Genomic DNA, 23,771 nt, shown 5'->3' with positions numbered 1-23,771 from the left:
GTTCCTGCCTCAACGGCTGCTCAGGGTGGGCGCGTGGCACCGCTTGTCCCCACGCAGGCACACGATTTTGGCGGTCCCCGCCGGCGAACGCCAATGCAGCACACGGGAGAAAGAAGGCGCGATGGGAGGTGGGGGGTTTCTCGGCAGCAGAAGGCAGCGAGGATCCCCACTGCTCTCACAGCCGATTTCGGGTGATGCTCCCTGTCCATAGGACATCCCAGTGAGCTGGGGGTAGTTGCTTTAAAGCCCTCCAGGAAAAGCCCCTGGGTGCCAGGAGGGAGGTGCAGCAGGGACCTCAAGGTCAGGCTTTACCAAGAGAGGTGAAAAATGCCATGATCCCACTCTTACATGAACACGACTGCTCCCCCCACCCCAAAAAAAAAGATGCTTTTCATCACTGGCATCCTCCATCATCTGACCCCAGCCCAGCCTTGAGCTAGGCATGTCCTGAGCAGGCAAAGGCTGCCACCCAGCCCCCCGGGGTGACCTACCCGGCATCACCCAGCGGTGACACCACTGTCACCCAGGAGGCCCCAGCCTCTAACTGCGAGACCCCCGATGGTTCATTCCCACCCCCCCCCAGACCCTTCCACCTCCCTTCGTCCCTCCTGTCCCCGCAGCTTTATCTCCCTTAAGCCGATTGCTGGTGCTGCCGCCAGCGCCGGGGCTGCCCGTGGTGAACCTCCGGTGTGCCGCCGGCTGCCAGGTGAAGCGGGCGACGCTCTGCGGGTTGCAGCGGGAGCCTGCCCGCGAGGATTAAAGGGAATTATAGCTGCTGCTTAAACACGGTGCCAGCAGCCAGCCGGAGCAAGGCAGGAGCCAAGGCGCCACCTGAGAGTGGTCCCCAGCCAAGAGCATCCTTCCCAGAGCTCTTGGGGGGGAGAGAGGTCCCCTCATTCTCCATCTTATTCCCACCCACAGCAGCTGAGTCTGATCCAAGCCTTCCCTAAACACCAGTGGGAGATGCCCACGGGGTGTTTTCCCTCTCTGTTTCCATTAGCACGGACACGTCTGGCTCCAAACTCGCCCCCCACCCCAAGGTGGCAGCCATCCCTGCCATGCCAAGCAGCCTCAAAACAAGGGGTTTCCCCCAAGCCAGGCACAGCCATTCCTTCCTCAGTCAAGGGGGAGACACGGGGAGATGCCGAGGGTAATCCTCCCTGCCTAGGTGAGCCCCTCACCGGGGCATCCCCGGGATGGACGCTGTGGGAAACTGTCCCCAGCATGGGTACAGGGCTGCAGGGCTCAGCTCAGGGCTCGCAGGGAGCTGAGACAGGGTCTGCTCCTGCAGGGACCAGATGGCTCAAAGGAGCCTAATCCTGGCCAGTACGGGCGAGGAGGAGTCTGGGACCTCCGGGCAGACAGCTTGTGGAGCGGAAAAGCCACAGGGGGTAGGAAGGTCCCAAACCAAGGGAGAGTACCAAAACTCGGGCACTTTGGAGGCGGACAGGCTGCCCAGAGCTCTGTGATGCTCTCGGGGGGGTTAATCCCCACCCTGTGCAATGGTGCAACAAGGAAGCTAAGGCAACGGTCCCCAGCCAAACCAGGCTTCACACCCCCACACCGCAGCCCCAGGCACATTTTCAGTGCTGGTTGCATATTGCTGGTGTGCACCTTCTCCCTGTGCAGGGAGTCGAGGCTCTGGAAACACCCCCCATGTCCTTTGAAGGAAAAGCAGCCTCTGGGCCTGAAGGAGCTCTATAAAACCCTCTGGGTTGATGACTGCACAGCCCTTTCTAGGCTTAAACCCTACCAACCAAGGTATATCCCACCAGACCTGCGCCTTCGGATGGCACAGTGGAGACGGGAGCTGCTGGAAACGGGTGAGAGGCAGCGGGGCCAGATCCAGGCTTGGTCCCCTCCTGCCACATTTCCCACCATGGATTGAAAAAAAAAATCCCCCACTTTTCTCTCCCTAATTATGGCCAGGAAAGGTTTGCTGTGCTGGGGAGCGCGGTCTCTGTGCTACAGCTCCTAATTGCAATGCAGAGTGTGCAAAATACAGGTCACCCAGCGCTATTATTACACACCTGGATGGTTTCCATTAATTAAGGGGGAAATAGAAGGAAAGCTGAGGAGGGAGATGTGCAACACGGGAGCCTGAAGCGATAGATGTAAAAATACCCCGTGAGGGGAAGAGCCACGGGTGACTCACAGGGACTTGGACAATGATGGCGAGGAGATGGGCTCCAAAGATGGGCTGGTGGCACCTCCCAGTCTGCACTGGCTCCATGGGTGATGCTGCCACAGGCCTCCCAGCTGGGGATAACGGAGGTTTTGGGGTGTCTTTGTGTCCTGGGGTGTGCATCCCACCGTTGCTGGTAATGCACGGCGGAGGAGAAGGGTGTAAGGGCGTTACACGACGTGCAGGCTGAGCGGCGGGCGCTGTGCAGAGGCGGGTGGGCGAGGTGAGGGGCGAGATGCTCTCCCTAATGCTGAATCCCCAACGGCAAATAAATACCCAGCGGCTGGAGCCGAGGGAATCTCCACTCCCGCCAGCACTGCACAGGGATGCTGCTCAGGGGCTTCACACCGCAGCACCAGGACCCTCTGGGTGCACCCAGATGGGCACCCTGTGAGCAGCATTTGGGTTTACAGGGCTCCCAGGAGCCTTTTTACACCCCTTCCTCACCCTTCCCAAGCCGTACAGGCCAGCTTCAGCTCCCACCTTGGGCTATAGCCCACCTCTGAAAACCAGGGACGTTATTTTGTTGTCCCCCAAACCTCTGCCCTGAAGCTTCAGTTCAATCAAGCACGTTGAAACGCTCCCTCCAGCCAAGCACCAGCGCTGCCAGACTGCTGTTCCCTGCCTGCTTAGATAACAGCCCTTTGCTAAACAATGAAAAAGCAAGGAAAAGAGCAATTATCCTTTTTAAAAGCCAGCCAAGCGCAGCCCCAACCCTCCCACCCGCGTACCAGGGCTGGTCCTAGCGCCGAGGTGCAGGCAGGAACAGGCAGCGTACATTTGGTCCCCATGACCCTGCAGGTCCCCCCCCCTCTCCCAGGGCAAAACAAACCTTCCCTGCAGCAGGGGAAAGGCCTTGGGATGCTTGGGGAGCCACATCCCAGCTCCTTCGATGCGAGGAAAAGGACGGAGCAGCCACCAGTTCACCGATTGCAGTATTTTAGCTCATAACCCCCTCCTTCCTTTTCAGTGGAGCAGGGAGGACAATGCTTAATTGTGTTGTGGGGAGAAGAAAATGATCTCATGGCTGTTTGTGGAAGGAAAGGTTTTAGCTGGAAACGCCTGCGTGCCAAGGGAAATCGCCCACCGACGGCGGTGGGACGCGGGAACCGGCCACACCACACCCCGAATCTGTTTTCCGGGAGGTTTCCGATGGGGAGCAGCGAGGGCTCAGCCCTCCCCAGGACCGGCAGAGGTGGGATGAGCTCAGCACCGTTACTGGGGGATGTGGCAACACAGCCCAGGAACGACAAGCCAGGCTGAAAACCTCTTCTGCTTTCGGGCACATGATGCCCTTCCCAGCCAGGGTGACTCAGGAGGCAGAAATCCCCCGGGTCTGAGGCCACCACCGTGTCACTTCCTTCCATGGCCACCACCGTGTCACCTCGCCCCATGGGGAACACCTCCGTGGAGTGAGTTGTCCCACTGTGGGTGATACTGGCACAGGTCGGATGCACCGTAACTATTTCCCCCCTCTCCCCCTAAAGAGACTAAGGAGAAACCTGGACACCCCCCCCTCCCCAAAACAGTCCCCAGGGAGCACAGGATGGCTCTGGTGAGCCGGGGCGCTCTCACCATGCCAGGGGCTGCTCAAACAAAACCGCAGGAGAGGGAGCCATGGGAGTAGAAAGCCTCTTAATGACCACAGAAAGCAATTGTGGGATTTTTTTATTTTATTTTGTTTTTTAAATGCCATTTTATTTAATGGGGATTGGCTTAATGGTGGTCGTTAAGGTGGCGAGGGGAACACTGAGCCTCCAAAGGATGGGCTGGGGAGAGGAGAAGAGAGCTACGGGGGCAGAGCTCAGCCCCTTTGCTCTTAGAGGGAAGATCCTCCAGCCCCACAAACCATCCCCCTTCTCTCTTGCGGCTCCTCTCTTTCCCAGCCACTGCCTCAGTTTCCCCACCCCCTAACCGAGGAGCAGCGGTCACAGCCGGTCTTTCACGTGCTGCAGCAGAGATGCTTGGTGGGACTTGAGACCTTCCCCAGCCACGAGCATCAAGAGCAAAGAAATCACCACCCCCAAGGGGGATTTTCCCCGCAGTCCCCAAGCACACCCGGTCAGCAACACGGAGAAGGGGAGCTGGAGCAGGCAGAGGGGCCCCATCCTGCCCCACGGCGAGGGCAGGCAGCAGGGCCCACAGAGCTGGGTGGTCCCCTGTATTTTTAGGAGTTCTTCGAGCATTTTTTTGGTGCAAACCCCACCAATACCGGCACGTGGGAACCCGCTTGCTGGAGCTGCTCCCGATGCACCAGCCCGTAACACTCAGGAAATCCCCACCAGTTCCCCCCACAAGCTGCCCCCTCCTTGGATGCAGGGAGCCCACCCAAAGGCATCGCTCCCAGCCACGGGAGGGCTCTCAGCATCCTTTGGGGGGATGCAGGAAGCGCCCAGGCTCCAGAGAAACCACGGAAATGGCAATAAATGCATTAAAAGGCGGGGGGATCGTGGGGGTGCCTCGCTTGTAGCACGTTTAAGTGGGGCGGAAAGGGGAAAAGCTATCGCTGTCCTGACGTCGTGAGAACCGTCGCCTACCCGCTCCTAAAACTGCGACAGTTCAGTCATGGGAGTCCTGTTGCCCCTCCCAATCGGTTGTCGTGCTGAGCCGGAGCTAATGAACCTCCTAATAATGATTAATCAGGAATATATTAGAGAATGCAGCTGGAAGTTAATACCACCTCCCCCTCCCCAACGGCAGGTCCCCCCAAACGGCTGGCGAAAAAATGAAGGAGCCCAGGCTGCCCTTTTCCTTACGGCATTTAATTAGGAATAATTAATCAAGGGTGGTGCCCTGCTGACCGCTAGCCCGAGCAGTAGGACGGGGTGTTTGCAAGCTCGAGGTTAGTCAGTGGGAAGGAGTTGCTGCCCACCTTCCCCCGAGTTGTCATGGAAATTGTAACGGGTGTTGATTAAGATGCTGCGCTTGCCAAATGCAAACGTGCCGCAGTTTTCAGAGGGACTCCAGCCCGAAAGGAGATCAGCCAGGCTAATCCTGCGCTGGCTTGGAGGGAGACCCAGCCCCTTGATGGGGATGGAGAGAGAAGAGAGATGCCCCGAGTCCGCCCAGATGGGCTTCGTGCTTTGCCACCACAGCTCTAAAGGGATTTTCCTGCCCTATCACTAGGAGGCATTAAAAAAAAAAAAAACCAAAAACACTGGGAAGCAGGGAGCCGGGGTGGGATCCGCCAGCAAGTGTTGCCTGAAGTGCCCAGCGCGGGCAGGGCTGGCGGCTGGGAGCTCAGCACCCATCCCAGGAGCGGTGGGGCGAGGTTTCGTCTCACCTTCCCCACCCGCTTGGACTGGGAAGCGATCCCAAAGCTTCATCCCAGACCCACGAGCATCCCCTGCTCATCCCAGAGGCGGAAACAGGATTGGACCCACCCGCAGGCTCCGGCACTGCTGGGATGAGCCCCGTGGAGAGGACGGAGAGCGAGGGCTTGCTCGGAGCTGCCCGACCCCACGCTCATGCCAGCGGCCATAAATAGACCCGATTTACATATGTAGGACGGAGCCGCCACGCCAGCTTGGCCACGACCTACTTTCCTGCCATCCCGGCGGGACGTGGGTGCGTTCGGGGGCTGCAGCGGGCTCAGCTCAGCCCCCCCTCCAGAGCAGCCCACCCCTCCGTGAAGAGCAGAAATAGCTGGGAGTCCCGCTTTTGACGCATCCCCGGGTTTTCGCCCCCAAACCGGCAGCTCCCGGGGGACGCAACGGCTGCTCGTGCCGCCAAAGCGCTGCCGATACCTCCGGGAAGGGACTGGTGGGCGCAGAGCATCCTTCAGGTTTAATCACCCGCTCGCTGGGACTTGCTCTGAAGCTCCGAGCAAGCTCAGGACCTGGTCCCCACACGTGTCGCGAGCTGCGGGGGCTCAGCTCCCGCATGTCTCCACCTCCTGCTCCTCACTGCCGTTCCACAGTCCGCCAGCACAAGGCTCTTGCAAGATGGGGCACATGGTATAAAGACCCCCACGCACCCTCTACGCGGTTTTTAATTTTATAAGCCTTTTTGCAAGACTGAGCATAAAGCAATAAGCTTTTACCGGTGCCTCTGGGATGCTCCTTCCCTTAAAAACCACAGAAACCAATTGGTTTCCGTACGAAAATGGCTTTTTCCATTAAGAAGAAGAAAAAAAAAACCCAAACACAAAACATAATCCACCGCTGCTGAGCATCTTCCTGCTCACAGGCGTTTCAGCAGCGTTCACCTGCAGGTCTGAATTGGGGACGGCACTGGGAAGTCCCCGAGCGGAGAAATGCCGATATTTATTTCACACCCTGTTGTTTCCCTCAGCCTGGGCAGCTCTCAACAAATATCCAGGCAGGAAGGAGGCTTCTGCTTCGTCTTTCTACAATAGCAAAGATTCAAAGCAGCTTTAGCCTTCTGGTGGAAATACCCCTTCCTGACACATTTTCTGTAATTTGTTCAGAGCTATTCACAGCTTCCAGTCTCTGCTGTTGAAGAAAAACTTATTATTGTAGAGGGAAAGTAAAAATCACCTCCACAAGCTCTCAGATATAGTCCCTGGAAGCAGGTGAGGAACAACCAACCAGTGCAAGGGGCTTCTTTTTATCCATCCAGAGTAGTTTGCTTTAGTGCCCAAAGGCTGAAAGCATGAGAGGAAGAGACAAAAGGAAAGAGAGAAACGTTCTGCCTGGACAGGGAGGGTTGAGAGGGGAAGAAGAGAAACCTCTTGCTTCTGAGGGTGGGTGGTCAGTGCACTGTCACATCTACCAGCATCCCCACTGCAGGGCTGTCAAATATACCAGCATCCCTGCATGGGGATGGGCACCAGCATCCCTGGTGGGGGACCAACAAACACACCAGCATCTCTGCCTGGGGACGGGCACCAGCATCCCCAGGCAAATACCACCCAGCTACACCCAGGACCCAGCCTCACCATCCCAAGCCCTGCAACTCTTCTCACCCGCATCCCCAAAAGCCATTGGACCAGGAGGAAAATTAAAGGAGGGAGCACTCCCTCCCAGGGGAGCATGCTCCCAGGGCACGGGGATGCTCCTGGCTCCCCAGCCAAAAGCCACGGGGCTTGTTTCACCCCATGCTCAGCTTGCTCCCCTGGGGACATGTTTCTGGCCTCTGCAGAGAGCAAGGAAGAACCTCTCCATGCACTGACCATCTCCTACCACGCACCGTGTTTTCCTCAAAGCTTCAGCTCCATGAGTCAAGGGATTCGCCTCGTGCTTGGAAAAGTATTTCCAGCTCTTAGGTCAGGAGGCAAAGCTTGAAAATGGGACCCAGCGAAGCTCTCACAGCCCAGTGGGTGAAGGAAACGGACCCAAAACTTTAGTTTCACAAAATGGAAAGATTTTCATGAGGGTTTCACCGCTGGGGTGATCGCATCGGAAAGGCACGTCGTTGGAACAGTGAACATAAAAAAAGTCAAGACATTTATGAGCCTGAAACACCAACCAACCCTTCCTTTTCAAGTCAAAACAAGCCAGCTTGTCTTCATGAAGGGTTCTTTTTTGTTTTGTTTTCCCCAGAAACGCTTTCCCACCCTTCAGCGGGACCACCAGCTCCAGGAAAATGTGCCTTTCCACGTCCTCCTCCCTCCCCTGCAGGCAGGACCCGCTGCTGCCCCCGGGGCAGCGCCGGCCCAACGCCCTCCTGGCCGTTTCACCCAGACCTGCTCTTCCTCCTTGGATTTCCCCTCCTGGGATCTTCCTTCCTCTTTCTCCTACAAGCGAGGTTCAAGCCGTGCCGTGCCAAGGCGCTCGGCCCCGCAGCCACCCCGCCGGGGTGTGCCAACCCTCGGAGCCCTTCGCCAGGACAAGCCCTGGTCCCCAAACCCTTCGGTAACGCCACACGCCGCAACGTTGGGCGCTGAGGCAGAGGTAGCCCCAACCTCTGCCCTGTCCCCAACCACAGCCACGGTGCTCCCTGAACCTCCATCTTCTTGCCCCAGAGCAGTGCTCCTCAGCCGGGTTAAAACCTTTGCAGAAGGAAACAAAAAAATCCTGAAAACCCACTAAACCACTGATTTTCAGGCAGGGAAGCGCAAGGCTTGAGCAAACAAGCACGACCCTCGAGCCCTGCTGCCCAGAGAACTGGGGATTTTTCCCCCCGGGAAGACACTGGGTCAAAGAAAGCAACATCAAAATTCCCCTTATCTCCAGGATTTGGCCTGTTTCTCCAGAAGCGCCTGTTTTCCCTCATCTCCCGCCCCATCCTCACCCCCGCTGCAGCCCGGGGAGGGGAAGGACGCATTCACACACGATAAATCCCAGTGCAGCTGGCCAAGGCACTGGGGAAGTTCAAGCTTGGGGCTTTCCTAATTAAGAGCATCCAGAGACACACAGGAGGCACCGACCCCGCCCCGGCATCACTGCAAACACCAAAAACAAGAAGGAACCCAATTAACTTCTTGGTGCCCTTTCATTTTAAGTCAAGATTGAGTTTTTAATGTGCTTGGGAGAGTCACAAGATGGAGTTTCCAGACTGGTTTGGTACTCCTGGTTATGGGAGGTGGGGGTTAGATCTTGTCCCATCCTCCAGAGCCACCGAGACGGGCGAGCAGGAGGCAGGGAGCCTGCAACCCCAGCTGAGGATGGGAAGGACTTGGAAAAAAAAAAAAAAAGAGCCAGAATAACACACAAACCACGTTGTTGGGATTGTGTTCTTTTTTTCTTCTAATTGCTCTTGCTATTTTAACCGAGACAGACATTTCCTTGACGATTTTCAAGGGCTATAAATGTTTTATGTCCCTTTCCTCTACACTCAGACAGCAACTTTTGCTGATGCTCATCCTAAGCAAGACCTGGAGCGGAGCAGCTGGGTGCTGCCAGGGTGCAAAGGGACCGGGACACCGGCTGCAGAGAGAGGATCCAGCCCCGTATCTGCATGGAGTGTCGTCATCCCCCTGCATCGTGTCCTCTCCTTCCCCCCATTCCTAGAAGGAGATCCCACCACCCGGCCTCCGTGCAAGATGTCTTTCTGATGCAGAAAACTATATATAGTGCCTGAAACCTTTGGGGGCTTCGCTGCTTTCCGAGATATTTATAGCTGGAGGCAAACTCCAACTGCGCTCGCTGGGAGCAGCTGGAATTGCACCGGGAGAGCGCTGGGGTGAGCATCCCACCTGGCAGCCAGGAGCAGCCCCAAAACCACTGGTTCCTTGCACCACCATGGGAGAGAAGGTGCGGGATGCTCACCTGCTGGGGGTCGATTGGGGTGGGTTTTGGCGAGAGATTGGGGTGGGTTTTGGCCAGAGATTGGGGTGGGTTTTGGCCAGAGATTGGGGTGGGTTTTGGCCAGAGATTGGGGTGGGTTTTGGCCAGAGATTGGGGTGGGTTTTGGCCAGAGATTGGGGTGGGTTTTGGCCAGAGATTGGGGTGGGTTTTGGCCAGAGATTGGGGTGGGTTTTGGCCAAATCTGGAGCAGAGAGGACGAGCTGCAGAGCAGAGAGGCTCAGGAACAGCCCAGCCGCTGGCCTGCAGCTCCTATCCACAAAAGCAGGCACCCGACCCACGAGCGTATCCCAGAGGACGGGACATTCACCCCACGGGGCCTCTCGCCTGCTCCGAGCACCCCAAGTGGAGCAGGAGGGAAGAATCAGTCCCTTCTCCCAAAATCTCAGTGGCCAGCCCTGCTCCTCTCACACACCCGGCTGGGGGAGGGCTCACCCAGCCCGATTGCTGGCAGCTCGTCCTCCTCACCTCCTGGCTTCGATACACTCCATCAGGCAAAACAGTCCGGCTGAAGGAAGGAAAAATAAGAGGGGGAGAGGGATGGAAAGCAACTGCTCCCTTCCCTGTCCCAGCATCCCCAGCATCCCGAAGCTGTCAGGCACGGATTCAGCAATGCTTTTCATCCAGGGGTTACAGCACCGGGATGCTCAGCCCAGGGGGAATCAGCCTGGCTGCAGACACAGCCTTGGCTTGTGCTGGAGCTGGCGAGAGCAAAGGGGGAGTTTGGAGCTGGGTCAGAAGGAAAAACCCCCATGTTCAGGTTCCCGGGACTCTCTCCTGCACCGCTGGGTGCATTGCAGCAGGGACGGCCCCAGCCAGATCCTCAGCCTCACACCAGGCTGGTGGGACCAGCAGCCAAAAAGCTCCTTGGAAAAAAAAAAACAAGCCAACCCCGAACAAACAGAAATAAACTCTTTTTACCAAATATTGTGTCAGAGCCAATACAGAGAAGCCCATGGGACTGATCTTCCCCAGTCCCTTTGCTGGTGCTTTTAACTCAGCTCAAAACTTGGATGCCCAAGGGCTGGATGGAAGCATCCTAAGGAGACAGCCCCAGGCGTTTAGAGCCAAAAAGTCACCATTTTGACCCAAAAAACTCACTCCTCTGGCAGGAAGGCAGGACACAGAGCTATTGCTTCCTTCAGCCCCAGCCACCCCTGCCTGCTGCCCTCCCCTTAGAGCCAGTATAAATCCAGTTCCTCTCCAGTCACGATTGCTGCATCCAGAGCCCAGCCAGGCTTTCACCCCCCCCGTCTTTCTCCGCACATCGACCAAAAATACCCAAAGGACGTGCCCCTCGCAGGCATTTCTGGGTCTCTTCGGGATGCTACAGGCACAAAGAGAGGTTGGTTGTCTGCAGAGTGAGCCCAAAATGTGGTGAACATCATCCTTCGCACACACATCCCTGGCTGGCAAGCGCGCCCACGGACCCGGCGGATTTCCCGCCGGCAGAGGAGGGTGTCTTGCTCCGAGGATGCAGGTCCCCGTGGCGCATCCTCCCCCCGGACTCTTTGCAGCCCCTTTTTATCTCAAGGGTGAGCAGGCACGGTCTGGTTGAGCTCAGCCCAAAGGCAAGGAGGCCCAGCCGCTCCCAACTCGCTGGGCACCGCTGCAGGGGCTGCTGACGGAGAAATACCCGCAGGGGTGCGGTGTCCCTGCGAGGGACAATGCGCCAGGGACTGGCCTACGGGTACCAGGTATCCCCTGCAAACCCAGCCGTGCCCATCCGAGCCACGTGCCCCGTTCAATGGATTCCCTCCCTCTTCCTCCACGGCAGCCAGAGCCTTCTCTCCCACCCTCCTCCTCCTCCTCCAGCCTTTGGCAGGGTGTTTGAAGAGCTCTCACCATGGAAAAATACAGGGATTCAGGATGCTCTGCAGCCAGGACGTGTTCCCACCAGGACCAGGGCTGCAATGATTCCCACCCCCCTGCACAGGCAGCATCTACCCACCTCCTCACAAACACCCCCGGGGATCACCCGCGGTGGCTCTAAGGACACCTACGTGGGGACGTTTGGGGACGGCAGGACCCACGCTGCACGGTCCTGTGCACAGCTTTAAACGCCACAGCCCGGAGATGGGACCAGCACCTCGAGTCAGAGGAGCAGGCATTCATTAATCCAAATTAAAGGCAAGAGGGAGAACCAGCTGCATCACCTGAGGGATGTGGCTTATAATTCACACCCCAAAAATCCAAGGAGATCTTGCCCAGCAATGCAAGACCCCGCAGCTCCAACACCCCAACACTGCAGGGGACACCTCAGTGCCGCAGGAGACCCCCCCCGAGGAGCCAGGCCAGCTCGCTAACCCTCCCTCCAGCCCTCTCCCCCACCCTAATTGCAGCTTGCCAGGCAGCTAACGAGCAAGCTGCACCCAAAACAATCATTTACCGATAAGCGAGGAGCAGTGGCTCCTTGTAGAGCCCAAAGAAAACAAACCCAACGGATTAGCGGGGCTGGGTGCTGCCGGGTGCCACGTCCTGAGCTGGACACTCACCGGAGCATCCCAGCCGGGTGCAGCTCCGACACCTCCGGCGCTTGCGGGTCCCCGGGGGGATGACGATGCCCCACGGCCACTGAGCCCAGCACAGGACCCTATTTCATCCCAGCTCGCTGCACTTGATGCTTCCAGTCCCCCGTCTGATGCCCAGGTCCTCATTTAATGCCCCGATTTCCCCATCAGCAAAGACGTGTTGGCACACTCCCTAATTAGCACGAGGCTAATTAACACCAGGATCCCACCCAGGTTTGCACTGCGTGTTTGTAATCGGCCTCTGACAGAGGCAACGGCAGCACCCCACGGGACATGAGCCCGGCACGCTGGCAGGGCACCGACTTGCAATCCCCGGTGGCTAATTAGGGCTTCATTAGCGCTCATCAGCGCCACGGGAGCACGAGGAGTGGGTGCCCCAGGTCGCAGCCCCCTTGCACCTAAGCTCGCTGCCCAGATTGGGGCTCCCCAAGCTCATCAAGCCTCAGGAGGAGGGGAGCGCCCTGCAAAGCTGGTTTGTTTTTATTATATTCCTCATTATTTGTCCCAGAGGAGAAGGTGAGAAAGGGAGCGGTGACACGGGCCGAGGACAAAAGCCCCCCAAAAGTCACCAGGAGGCAGCGGCCGTGTCTCCCAGCACCTCCAAAAAAGGGCACCTCGCACTCGGAGCAGCTTCCCGGGCTGAAGCATCGCCCGAGCTGCGTAAAATCATCCCGTTTCATCAACAAATACCTGGCAGCTCTGGGTTTTTCCACTGGGCTGGAGCCAGAGCTTCGGAGTGGTTTAAGTGCCGGTCCCTGCCTCCTCCCCACGCTCCCCATAAGTGCCATCTCCGGTGACACTCAGCTCCGGCTCTTAAATCCCCTCGTCCTGCTGGCGGGAGATTCCCACGACACCCTCACCTCGCGCTGAGCAAACACACGTGCAGCCCGTGCGGGAGGGGGAAGGAAAATGAAAGGCTGGATGATGCTACTTGCCAAAAAGCCTCCAAAAGGGGGAAAAAAAAATACATTCGTCCAGCTTCCTTCGATTAATCTTTACGGGGTGCAATGGAGAGGCGTTTCCCAGCAGCATCTTGGGACACAACTGACACCCCCAGGACAGGCAGCACCTAGAAAAGTTGTTAGGAGCCCAGTGGACCCAAATTTGCCTTAAATGAGCTGGAAATGGTGACTGACACCTAGCTCAGGGTAGTAAAACTCCCTGCATGCTCAGTGTCAGCATCACTTGCTGCCTCTGCAGGGAAAACTGCTCTGGGGTAGGAGAGAGCACAGGGGCTTTCTGTTCACTTATAGCTTTCCTTGCAAAAAATAAGATTTTTTTATTTTTTTAAATGCCCATTTTGGCCCAAAACTCCTACTCTCTCCCCCCAAAAAAGCAGTCCCCTGCAATATTTTTGACATTTGCTAATGAGAGCATCACTTATAATCCAAGCTAAACTCGTGCTCGGGACCACACGCCCTTCTCAGCAGTTATTCAGCAGCGACCAACACGGCTCATGAAATAGCTTCGTTCCCCTCCTCCTCCTCCAGAAAGCAGCATTTTTTGGCAAATAAACTGTTTTGCCAACAAGTTGTGCTCCATGCTGCCTGAGAGACGATGTTTCACCCTGGCTCCAGCCTCCTTGACCCCAATGGCCCCCAATTCAGGTCCCGCACTGGGGCTGCAGCAGTGGGGCCATGTGCTGGGGCTCCCCCACATTGAGGTTTTTCCCCCTCCTCTTTCTAAAATAATCCTTGTTTCGCCATCAGCCGGGAAAGAAGAAGCAGCCCTGAGGTTGCTGCTGTTATTTTTATCTGGAAATAAATAGTTTGAGCCGCGGCCAAGCTGTTCCGAGGGAGGGAGATGCTTTGCATCGTGGCCGCAGAGATGTAAACACACGCGGCCTCCGGCTCGGCATGGGCACGTTGCACGGCCAGAGCAGAGCGAACAGCCCGATCCCGACCAGAAAGTGCTGAAATCACCTGTTCTGGGATGCTGAGGCAGAAAAGGGGGATGCAAGGTTTGGGGAGCATCACTGCTGGGGTGGGGAGCGCAGCCGTACCCATCGCCGTTCACCCCCGAATCGATGCTGTCCCCTCTATCTGCTCCATGCATCGCACGCACCACCGCAGCTGGCTTAAACACTGGCTTAACCAGGTCCAGAATTAACTTTTCGGGTCATTTTTAACAAAAAGCCTTGAAAGAAGCAGCTCTAAAAGTGCTTTCACCTTCCTGGCAGCAAAAAGGAGCATCCCCGTGCCACCTGCATGACCCCCGGGTTCAATGCTGTGCCTTCCCGACCGCAGCAAGACCCCAAAAACCACAGTTTGGGGGGGCAGATGCTGCAAACCAGGCTCAGTTTGGCAGCCCCACAAGATGCCCTCTGCCTGGATCCAGCCCCATCCTTCTCCCCCTGCCTTGATTTCCAGCAGCTCCCGTCCTGCCCCACGGGGCTGGGCACAGAGCGGGGGGCCTTTGCCCCACGTACCGCTCACCAAGGTCGCCGAAACGCTCGGGAGCTTTGCACGAGAAGCTCGGCGTAAATGTCAAATTAATTAACTGGGAAAGATGTCTGTGTTGCCACAAAAAGCTCTCTGTTTCGCCCCGCCGCCCCTTCCTCCCACCTCCGCTCTCCCAGGAGCCAGGCGCTGGCTGTGGCTTGTAAGAGTCATGGCCGTGGGGGGGGGGGGGGGGGGGGTGAAGGACCGCTGGACGCTCCCCATGGCAAATATTTCTCCCCCCTGCATAAGCCACCTCGTCAAAGAAACAGGGAAAAGCACAAAGAGAAGGTGGAAAAGCTGGGAAAACCTCTCCAGCAGCCGCCACTCCTCCCTCCGCACACGTGTCGTGGCATCGTCTCCAGGGACGGGGCTGGGGAGGGACGAGCATCTTCTGCCGGGACCAGGCTGACACCGGCGGGGGGAAGATCAGAGGCACGTCCCCCTTTCTGCCCACGAGAGGCTCGGTGGCATCACCCGTTTTGCAGGATAGATCCTTCTCCAGCAACTCCCCGGGGTCCTGAGCCAAAGGAGCCTCATGCTGGCTTTAATCGGAGCAGAGAGGATGCTGAGGGATGCTGAGGAGCACAGCTCCGGTGAAGGTACCTGCCTGCTGCTCCCAGGGGATGCCAAACCACGCGGCTAAAGGGGGTTTCCCCCCCCAGATAACTGTTCCCCATCTCCTGAGCACCAAGGCTGGGTTTGCAGAGATGCCGAGCGCCGGGTTCATGCATCGAGGAGCAGAATAAAAATAAAAAACACACCCAGAGCCACGGAGGGTGCAAGGATGTGATCGGCCTCAGCCCCCCTGCCCCGCCCTGAGCACGGGGAAAGCTCGGTGGGACAAGGACGTGGGTACAGAATTAACACCCTGACCTAAAACGATTTTAAAAGTCTTTAAAGGCTCAGGAAGGGAAAGGCTCCCATCTCCCAGTGCCTTCCCGGCCAGCCAGCCCGGCGGGGTTTGGTACCCAGCTCACGTTGTGCCGGGGACGGGCATTCCCTCGGCCCGGCTGCCGTCTCCCAGGGCTGCCACGCGTCTCCCTGCTGCTCTTCCGAGGGCAAAAAGGAGCCTTAGGGACACTTGAGGACTTAACTCCCACTTCACCCACACCACGCACGGGCAGGAGGTGCCAGTGGCCGGAGGACCCCACGCCCCTTGAGAAGTTCTGAGATCCTTTTTTTAATTATTATTTGGGGTGGGTTTTTTTGCTGTTTCTCCATGAAGTTGCTTCGCCTCTTGTTCATAAGAGGAAGGAGCTGGGCGCTGGTCACAGCTGGAGGGGGAGAGCTGGGATGTCCCTACAAACAGGGCTGGGTTGAACCACCAGCTCACACCAGAGAGCTCAAATCCCTCCTTGGGAGCCGCGCTGAGCCCTAGCAAACTCGTTACCTGCCACGCCATTTGACAGCAGAAACAAACCTCAGAAGGGAAAGACCCCTGCCCGTGGCCCCGATGCCAGGCTGGCCACCAGGCAGCTGCCAACCCCGGACCACCGGAAAAAACACCGTGGGAACAAGGGTGCCCTGCAAACCCCCGAGCCCCCACGTCGGTACCAGTGGGATCCAGAGCTGCGGGAAATGCTGAAACCCCCAAATCCTCTGCAGGGGGAGGTGGATGCTCCATCTCAAGCTTCTGCAGGGCCGTGGGGCACCTCTGGGTCCCGTGTTCTCCATCATCCCTCCAGATTGAGCCAAGGGTGGGTCTTAAGGGATTGCAAGGAGTAAGGGATGCCGTTCCACGTTGACTCTCGCCAGCAGAGATGGGCTCAGACCATCTCAGAGATGGAAAGACACTCCAGGACTAAATCAAAATCACCTCCCTGTTACCCTACAGAGATGCCATCCTACATTGACCCTCGCCAGGAGAGCCCATGGAAAGACACTCCAGCACTCCCTGGTACCCTACAGAGAGGAGCAGGATGCGGCCAGCCCCAAAGCAGCCCGGCCCTGGAGCCATCCCAGGCAAAGCTCCAGCAGGGACGGGGACGGAGACGTGAGCGGCCGGGATCCGTGGAAAGGTTACGGCTAATCGACGCTCTCAGTAATTAAGGTGACGAGTTGATCCCTAAGGTCACGGCTCGGCCAGCCAGCCAGGGCCAAGGCAAAGCATCCTTCCCCAGCACGCCGAGGGACTCGGGGTCCCCAGCCCGGGGGTGTCACACAGGGCTGGCTGGGCGCACCCGCTCCCCCGGTATCGCGCTGCAGCCCAGCGCATGGGCCACCCTCGCTGATTAAAGCTCATCAGCTCCCTGCGTCTAATTAACATGAGCAGCGCTGCCTGGCACTGCCCTCTCCGTCCCCAAACAGTCCCCGGACGCCGCTTGGTTCTCAGCATCATGGGTCCCCACCAAGGCCCCGCTCGGAGAAGGAGAAAGAGGAGGAGGAAGGAGCGATTCCCCCAGCCTGTGTGTGGTCCGCGGGGCGGGGGGCAGCCAGCTCTCCTGGCTGCACAGAAAGTTGCTCTTGGATTCTTGGGTGTCACCCCGCCACGGGCACGACTGATGCGGGGGCTTCTCTCCACCGAGCTGCCCAAACTCCCAGGCTGGTCCAGACCTCATCCCCTCCCAGAGCGGTCCGTAACCAGCAGCAAAGCGATGAGGCAGGAGATGGGGGTCGGTGGGGATGGACAGGGTGAGCTCGTGAGCTTTACACCCTGGGGAATCCCGGCCAGAACCAAAGCTGCGTGTCCGTGACACCGTTAGGAAAACCCACTGCCAGGATCGGGGCTCGCCAGGAGAGGCAGCCCCAGCCCCGCAGCGCTCCCACGGAGGCACACGAAGGGTTAACGGGATCGATCCCAGCAGGACCGACCCCAGCTTCCCCAGACCCATGGCCAAAGAGGGACCACGGCCACCTCGAGATCAAAGGGAAGCGCTGAGTCCCGGGAGACTCGTTACAGCTCCAGCAACACCATGACCCCGTGCCGAGGCCGGCAGCCCCCGTCCCTCATCGCTCCCCCGGGCCGGGGACACAGTGCTGGGCCCGTCCCGGGGAGCTCGTGGGCTCGGTGCCAGCGGGAGCCAGAGTTATTTGTCCGGTCGGTCTCCACAGTGCAAACATTAATGAATTCTCCAGGGGCTGCCCTGGAGAAGGGCTCCCTGGCAGGGAGCAGGTCCATAGCCAGCGTCACCCACTTGCCTGCGCAACTGCAGAGGGAACTGGGGGGTCCCCAAATCTCCATCCCCGGTGCCATTATCACAGCAGCCGGCCGGGAGGCACCAGAGCTGCGCCAAGTCACTGCTTCCCATCCCAGTGACAGGCTGAGACTTCGTCCGACAAGACCGAACGATTTGAAAGCTTCGGCGAAGAGAAGGAGGGGAGAGGAGCGGCCTTGGTCTGTGCCAGGTGAGGACGCCCGATGTCCCCTGGAGCATCCCTCATGGGGGAAAGCAGCCTCCTCTCTCCCTCGGGCTGCCTCCCCCAGCCCCTGTGGTCCCCAGGAGCATCCCAGCATCCCATCACCTCTCATCCCAGTGTTTAACGAGCCCGTAACCTTTTCTGCCTAATTATCCTCAGCAAACGCCAGCAGCCGCCTGTGTCGCCGTCCACCAACCAGCAACTAAAATTCCCCAAACGGGGAAGGGGAAAGGCTGATCTGGGGGGAGCGAGCACCCAGGCAGCCAAACCCACACCCACCCCAGGTGTTGGAGACGCCGGCACGGCCACACACACCTCTCGCCACCGCGGGCACCCGGCGATGGAGGGGGAAGCTGCCAGCGGAGCTCGGGCTTCCCCGGATCGATAGCAAAGCGCGATACTCAGTTTAATAAACTGCCCTTTGATCCACCGCGCCAGCGGCCGCGCGGCATCGCCGGGAGCCACAATATTTATCGCCGCTCGGAAGAGTAAATCCCGCACCCGACGGTCTGCTCAACAGCCTCCCTCGGAAAACACACCGAAGTTCCATCTGCCTCTTCGGGAGGGGAATAACCACAGCTGGGAAGGCCGGGCGAACGCCCCGCGCACACCCATTGCCCCGCAGAAATCGGGGTGCCAGCCCACAGCACCCACCCACCAGAACCCCAGGGGAAGAGCTCTGGGTTATTTAACGCAGCGGGTCGGGCGCTGGCGAGTAGCCAGGCCTTGGGACTGCTTCGAAGGGGAGGAGGAGGAGGCGGCGGCAGCCTTCCTCCCCACGCTCTCCCATTCCTCCCGGGCTGTGCTGGTTGCGTGGGAAAAGCATCTTCTGGCTCCAGGAGGATCCTTCCCGGAGAGCATCACCCAACAGCCAGCACCCCACAAAGCCACGCCGGGTCCCCCAAATTGCTCCTAGAAGAGCAAGGGCAGGGGGGGCAGGCAGGGCAGGGGGTTTCCCAGCCGGAGTGGGGAGAAGCCGTTTTGGAAGTGCCACGGGAAAGCCCAGACCCTTCCCTCCTGCTGACACCAAAACCCTCTCCCGTGAGCCGGGCTGGGAAAACCTCCCGGGAAGAGCCCGGGCAGAGAGGGGCAATGCCTGTATCTACCCCTCCCCATCCCCTGAGGGGCTGGGGGTGCAAGAGAGAGTCCCGAGGGCGGGCAGGGGGGCAGGGACGGGGCACACACACACTCCCCCCCAAGTTTCTTCTGCCACTGAGAAGCAGGAGCGGGCAGGAGGGGGGTTTCCCCCCTCTGCCCCCCAGCAGGGTTACGTTTAAGGCCGTGATTCCCTTCGACCTTCAAATGGCATCTGCCTGCACCCCCTCCCCACGCACAGGGCAGGGCCCCCGCACCCCGCCTGCCCCGCTGCGAGCCCCCCCTGCCCGCTCCTGCCAGCACCCCTGGGTCAGCCCCTGCCCCAGCACTGCCCCGGGGGGGGGGGGGGGGGGTGTGCGCAGGGGAGGGGGCACCCCGGGGGGGTGGGGGGCACCGGCTCCTGCCTGCGCTGCCCGCTGGGGGTCTGCGGCTTCGGGGGGAGCTGTGCAGGCGCGGGGGGGGGGGGGGCGGGACGGGGGAGCGGCGCCCCTCGGGAGCTGGGTGCCCCCCCAACAGGGTGCGAACCCCAGGGTGGGCGGCGCAACCCCGGAGCACCCCCCCCCCCCAGCAAGGTGCCGGCCTGACCCCACCCCAGCAGGGTGCCGGTCCCCGCCACCCCCCAGAGGGTGCCGGCACCTGGACCCCCCCCGGGACACACCCCCCCACCCCCCCCCCCCACGCCGGGTGCGGGTCCCAGGGCAGGGTGCGGGTCCCAGGGCAAGGTGCGGGGGGGGGGGGGGGGGGGGGGGGGTGTGCCCACCCCGCTGCCACCCCCCCACGTTCCCCAGCCGGCTGCCGGTTCATGTCTCCCCCCCCAGCACGGTGCCGCTCCACGCACGATACCGACACGGCTCCCACGCCCCCAGCGCGGTGCGGCTGCCGCCCCCCCCCCCCCCCGCCCAGTACCCATACCGGTCCCAGTACCCATACCGGTCCCAGTACCCATACCGGTCCCAGTACCCCCCCGCCCCTCCCCAGCCCGGTCGGCGCACGATGCCGGTGTCCCCCCCAGCCCGTCGCCGCTCCGGGGCCGGTCCCGTTCCCCCCCCCCCCCCCCCGCCCGCCCGGTACCGGGGCCGCCCGCACTCACCAGCGCTCCGCGGGCGCTCAGCAGCAGCGGGAGCAGCAGCAGCAGCACCGGGAGGCTCCGCAGCCCCCGGGGCGCCGGCGGCGGCACCTCCCCGGGCATCTTCCTGCCGCAAGGACGGCTGGCGGCGGCGGCGGCTGCAGCGGCGGCGGCGGGAGGCGGCGGCGGGGGCGGGGAAGGGCCTTTGTTGCCGCCGCCCGCGGGAGGCGGTGTGGGGGTGGGTGCGGGGGTGGGTGCGGGACGCCGCCGCGCCGCCCTCCCCGCCGCGCCCCCCCCCCCCCCCCCCCCACCGAGACGCTGCCGCCCCCCCCCCCCCCAGCGAAGCACCGGGCCCGGGTCCCGTCGTCGCCGCGTCTGTCGTCGTCCCCGCCCCCCCTCCCCCCCCCCGTCCCCGCACCGATCCGGCCCCGGTTCCCCCCCCCCCACCCCCCCGCCCGGCTGCGACTGCCCCGCCCCGGCCCCGGGGGAGCGGGATGGGGGGGGGGGGGGGGAGTCTGGGGGAGATGGGGGGATCGAGGGGTAAATGGGGGGGGGGGGGAAAGAGCCTGGGGGAGATGGGGGGGGGGGGGGACACTCTGGGGTCGGTGGGAAGCACGTGGGGCAGTCTGGGGGACCCTGGGGGAGATGGGGGGATCCAGGGGTAGACGGAGGGGGAGTCTGGGGGAGATGGGGTGACCCTGGAGGAGGGGGGGGGGGCCTTATGGGTCTATGAGGGGGGCTGGGGCAGATGGGCGGGCTCTGGGGTAGATATAGGGGGGATCTGGTGGCAACCCAGGGGCAGATGGGGGGACTGGTGTAGGTAAAGGAGGGGACTGGGGTAAACTGTGCGGTGGGGGGCTTGAGGCAGACTGGGAGGATCCAGGGGTGCATGGGAGGGCCTGGAGGCAGATGTGGGGACCCAGGAGTAGATGGGGGGGGGGGCTGGGGCAGATTGAGGGGGCTCAAGGGTAGGTGAGGTGGTGCTGAGGCAATGGGGGGACTCAGGGGCAGTTGGGGGAGCCCAGGGGAAGATGGGGGGTTGCGAGGGGGGAGCAACAGGCAGATGGGGGGGGGGCCCAGGGGCAGATGGGGGCTTCTAGGCCAGATAGGGGAGATGGGGTGAGAGGAGCCAGGGGCAGAGGGGGGCCCTGGGATCTGCCTTCAGGATGGGACCTCCACCCTGCCCCACTCCCTGTGCCTCCACTCCATGGGACCCTCAGGCAACCCTGGATGGGTGCTGGGGCCCGGGCTACCCCCAGGGGTACCACCCGGGAGGGGGAAATCTTCCGGGCAGAGCCGGGACTTGCTCCCAGCCCCGGGCCAGGAGCTCAGCCTGCCCCACAGCCCCCTGCCTCAGTTTCCCCTTTCAAAAAAAAAAAAAAAAAAAAAAGAAAGGCTAAAAAAAGGAGGGGGGGGGTAACAGTGGGATCAGAGGACAGGGCAGTCCCCGGTCGTGACAATGACTTGCACACAGCTACCAGGTGACCCTGGAGCAACTTTGCTCTGAATTTGGGTGTTCGGTCACCCAGATGGGCCCGGGAGGCGGTGGCTGTGTGTGAGCTGGGAACAGACGGGACGGATATAAATGAGTCGTTTCTCACCCATGTGTGATTCCTCCTAATGGATTTCGCACACTTTCTGTGAAAAAGCCTAAAAATATACTTGGATTCTCATAAACCAACCCTCATCTGAATGCAAAATACACACGGGGGGCGGGGGCGGGGGGGGGCGAGGGGGAAGCAGGGGGGGTTACCTGGGAGAAGGGATACTGCCCTCCCAGCACCGCCGGTTTAGGAAGGAAAATCGGCCAAATTCAGCTAAAAATTGGGATGCAGCCCCTGGCAGGGGGAGAGCTGGGGCACGTCCCCCGGTGGAGCATCCTCCTCCCAGGTCCCCGTTTTGATGGGAAACTCAGGGCACCCCTCCTCTTTGGGGTGTGAAACAGCGCGGGGGGCTCTGCCTCGGGGTCCCCACCGGAGTCACTTCCCTCTGTTTTAATTGCGCTGTAATTAGCAGGATCCAAATTAATAATGATTTAAAAAATAAATAAATAAAAATTGTATTAATATCATCAGAGAGAAGCTGAGGGGAGGGGGAAGCAAAACCCGGGGAAAGGCTTCGGGTGGTGCAGACCCGCAGCAGGGATGGGTCGGGGTCCGGGGGGGAGATGGGGTGAGGTGTCCCTGGGCACTGGGGGGGGTCCCGGGGCAGGGCAGGGGAGCGGAGCGGGGCCGGGGGCGCGTTGCTGGGGCTGCACCGCCCCGCCGTGGCCGCGGCCACCCCTGCAGCTCCGCCGCGCTGCAAACCGCCCCCCCCCCGGGCTGGAGCAGGTCCCCACCGAGGGGTTGTCACCCGAGGGGTGGCCCCTGAGGCGTGGAGGAACGAGAAAGGTGCCTGCCCACGGGAGTCGGGGTCCCACGGGAGGGGCTGGGGGCTGGGGGGTGCTGCCCAGCTGCCCCCGGGTCCTTTTCTACCCCGCTGGAGTCCTGTTGGGAGCGGGAGATCTTGTTCTGTTGGGTCAGGCTGGGGTGATGGAACCTGGGTGTCACGGGGGACCCTGGCTGATGTGATGGATCCTGGTCGATGTAAAGGATCCTGGTTTACAGGATGGATCCCAGCTGATGTGTTGGATCCCAGCTGATGTAATGGATCCCAGCTGGTGTGATGGTCCCTGGGTGTCATGATGGACCATGGCTGATGTGATGGACTTCGGCTGATGTGATGGACTTTGGCTGATGTGGTGGACCCTGGTCGATGTAAAGGATCCTGGTTTATAGGATGGACCCCAGCTGATGTGTTGGATCCCAGCTGATGTGGTGGTCCCTGGGTGTCATGATGGACCCTGGTCAATGTAAAGGACCCTGGCTTCTGTGACCCCAGCTGTGGGATCCTGGGTGTCATGATGGATCCCAGGTGTCGTGAAGGACCCCGGGTGTTGTGATGGACCTCGGGTGTTGCGAGGGATCCCTTCAGATCCCTTCTCCGGCAGCAATTAGCAGCCATGCCCAGGAGTAACCAAGGCAGGGCTTGCACGGAGCAACCCGGCCATATCCCTCCTGGCAAGTCCCTGCCGTGCCCCCTCCCTCACCCCGTCAGGGCCAGGGCTGCTGGCCGTCGGGCACTGCTGGCCAGATCCTTCCCCCGGGTCAGGCGTTGGAGCAGGAGTTTGCAGGTCTGGGCGAGAGCTAAACCCATTCCCGACGACCTTCGCTGCAATGGTGGGAAGGGTGCCCAGGGTTAACCCCGGACCCGCGGGTGTCTGGAAGAAGGAACACAGAGCCTGGGCAGGCTCTCACCCTGCTCTTCAATTTCACTCAGTGTGAAATTAAATTGAACTTAGAAAGAAAAAAATATCCCTTACTTTCACCATGTTCTACCCCAAATCCGCAGCCATGCTGAGCTGCTCGAGCACTGTGAGTTAACGAAAGTGTTAAAGAGCTGTAAGAGCAAGAGCCCCAAATGTCCAGGACGTGGGACCCAAGTGCTCCTACAACCACCGTGGCTCGGTGTGACGGCTGTCACTTCCCACGCAGAGGTGCAGGCTGGCTTCAAACCCAGGGCAAAAAAGGTGTCAGGAAGCCCAACTTGACTCTCTCTGCTGAATTTAACAACAATGAGTGTGAAAACAGATTAAAGCCACTGCTGGGTCACAGGGGTATTGGTTTTTGTTGAGGGCTGAGAAGAAGAAAGTGGCAGCGTGGGAAGGATCAGTCATTTGACACATGCTCCAAAATCAAACGTTTTAATGCCCTAAGCCAAAAGAAAAAAACAACCCAAAAAATGGGAAGTTTCTTCCCCTCCATCGATCTATCGCACGTCACCCTGTTTGCACAAGTGCTCAGACTTATCGGGATGTCCCAAATGATTCTGATGAGAAGCTTCAGAAAA

General features: G+C 59.9%; 1 protein-coding gene across 2 annotated transcripts in view; it reads right to left on the bottom strand.

Moving 5' to 3' along the window:
* SDC3 (syndecan 3) overlaps nt 1-20,006 on the bottom strand; it is a 42,830-nt gene extending 22,824 nt beyond the window's left edge. Inside the window, exon 1 of one of the 2 annotated variants that reach the window (XM_086480247.1) lies at nt 19,908-20,006. In XM_086480247.1, the coding sequence (XP_086336373.1) occupies nt 19,908-20,006 (99 nt within the window). The remainder of the gene's footprint in view (nt 1-19,907) is intronic. The other variant, XM_086480248.1, reaches the window with a different exon arrangement.
* Between the last annotated feature and the right edge of the window lie 3,765 nt (nt 20,007-23,771).

This window comes from Leptosomus discolor, chromosome Z, assembly GCF_034619465.1.
Source record: "Leptosomus discolor isolate bLepDis1 chromosome Z, bLepDis1.hap2, whole genome shotgun sequence".
Classification (NCBI taxonomy): domain Eukaryota; kingdom Metazoa; phylum Chordata; class Aves; order Leptosomiformes; family Leptosomidae; genus Leptosomus; species Leptosomus discolor.
This window is presented reverse-complemented; position numbering and strand designations above follow the sequence as displayed.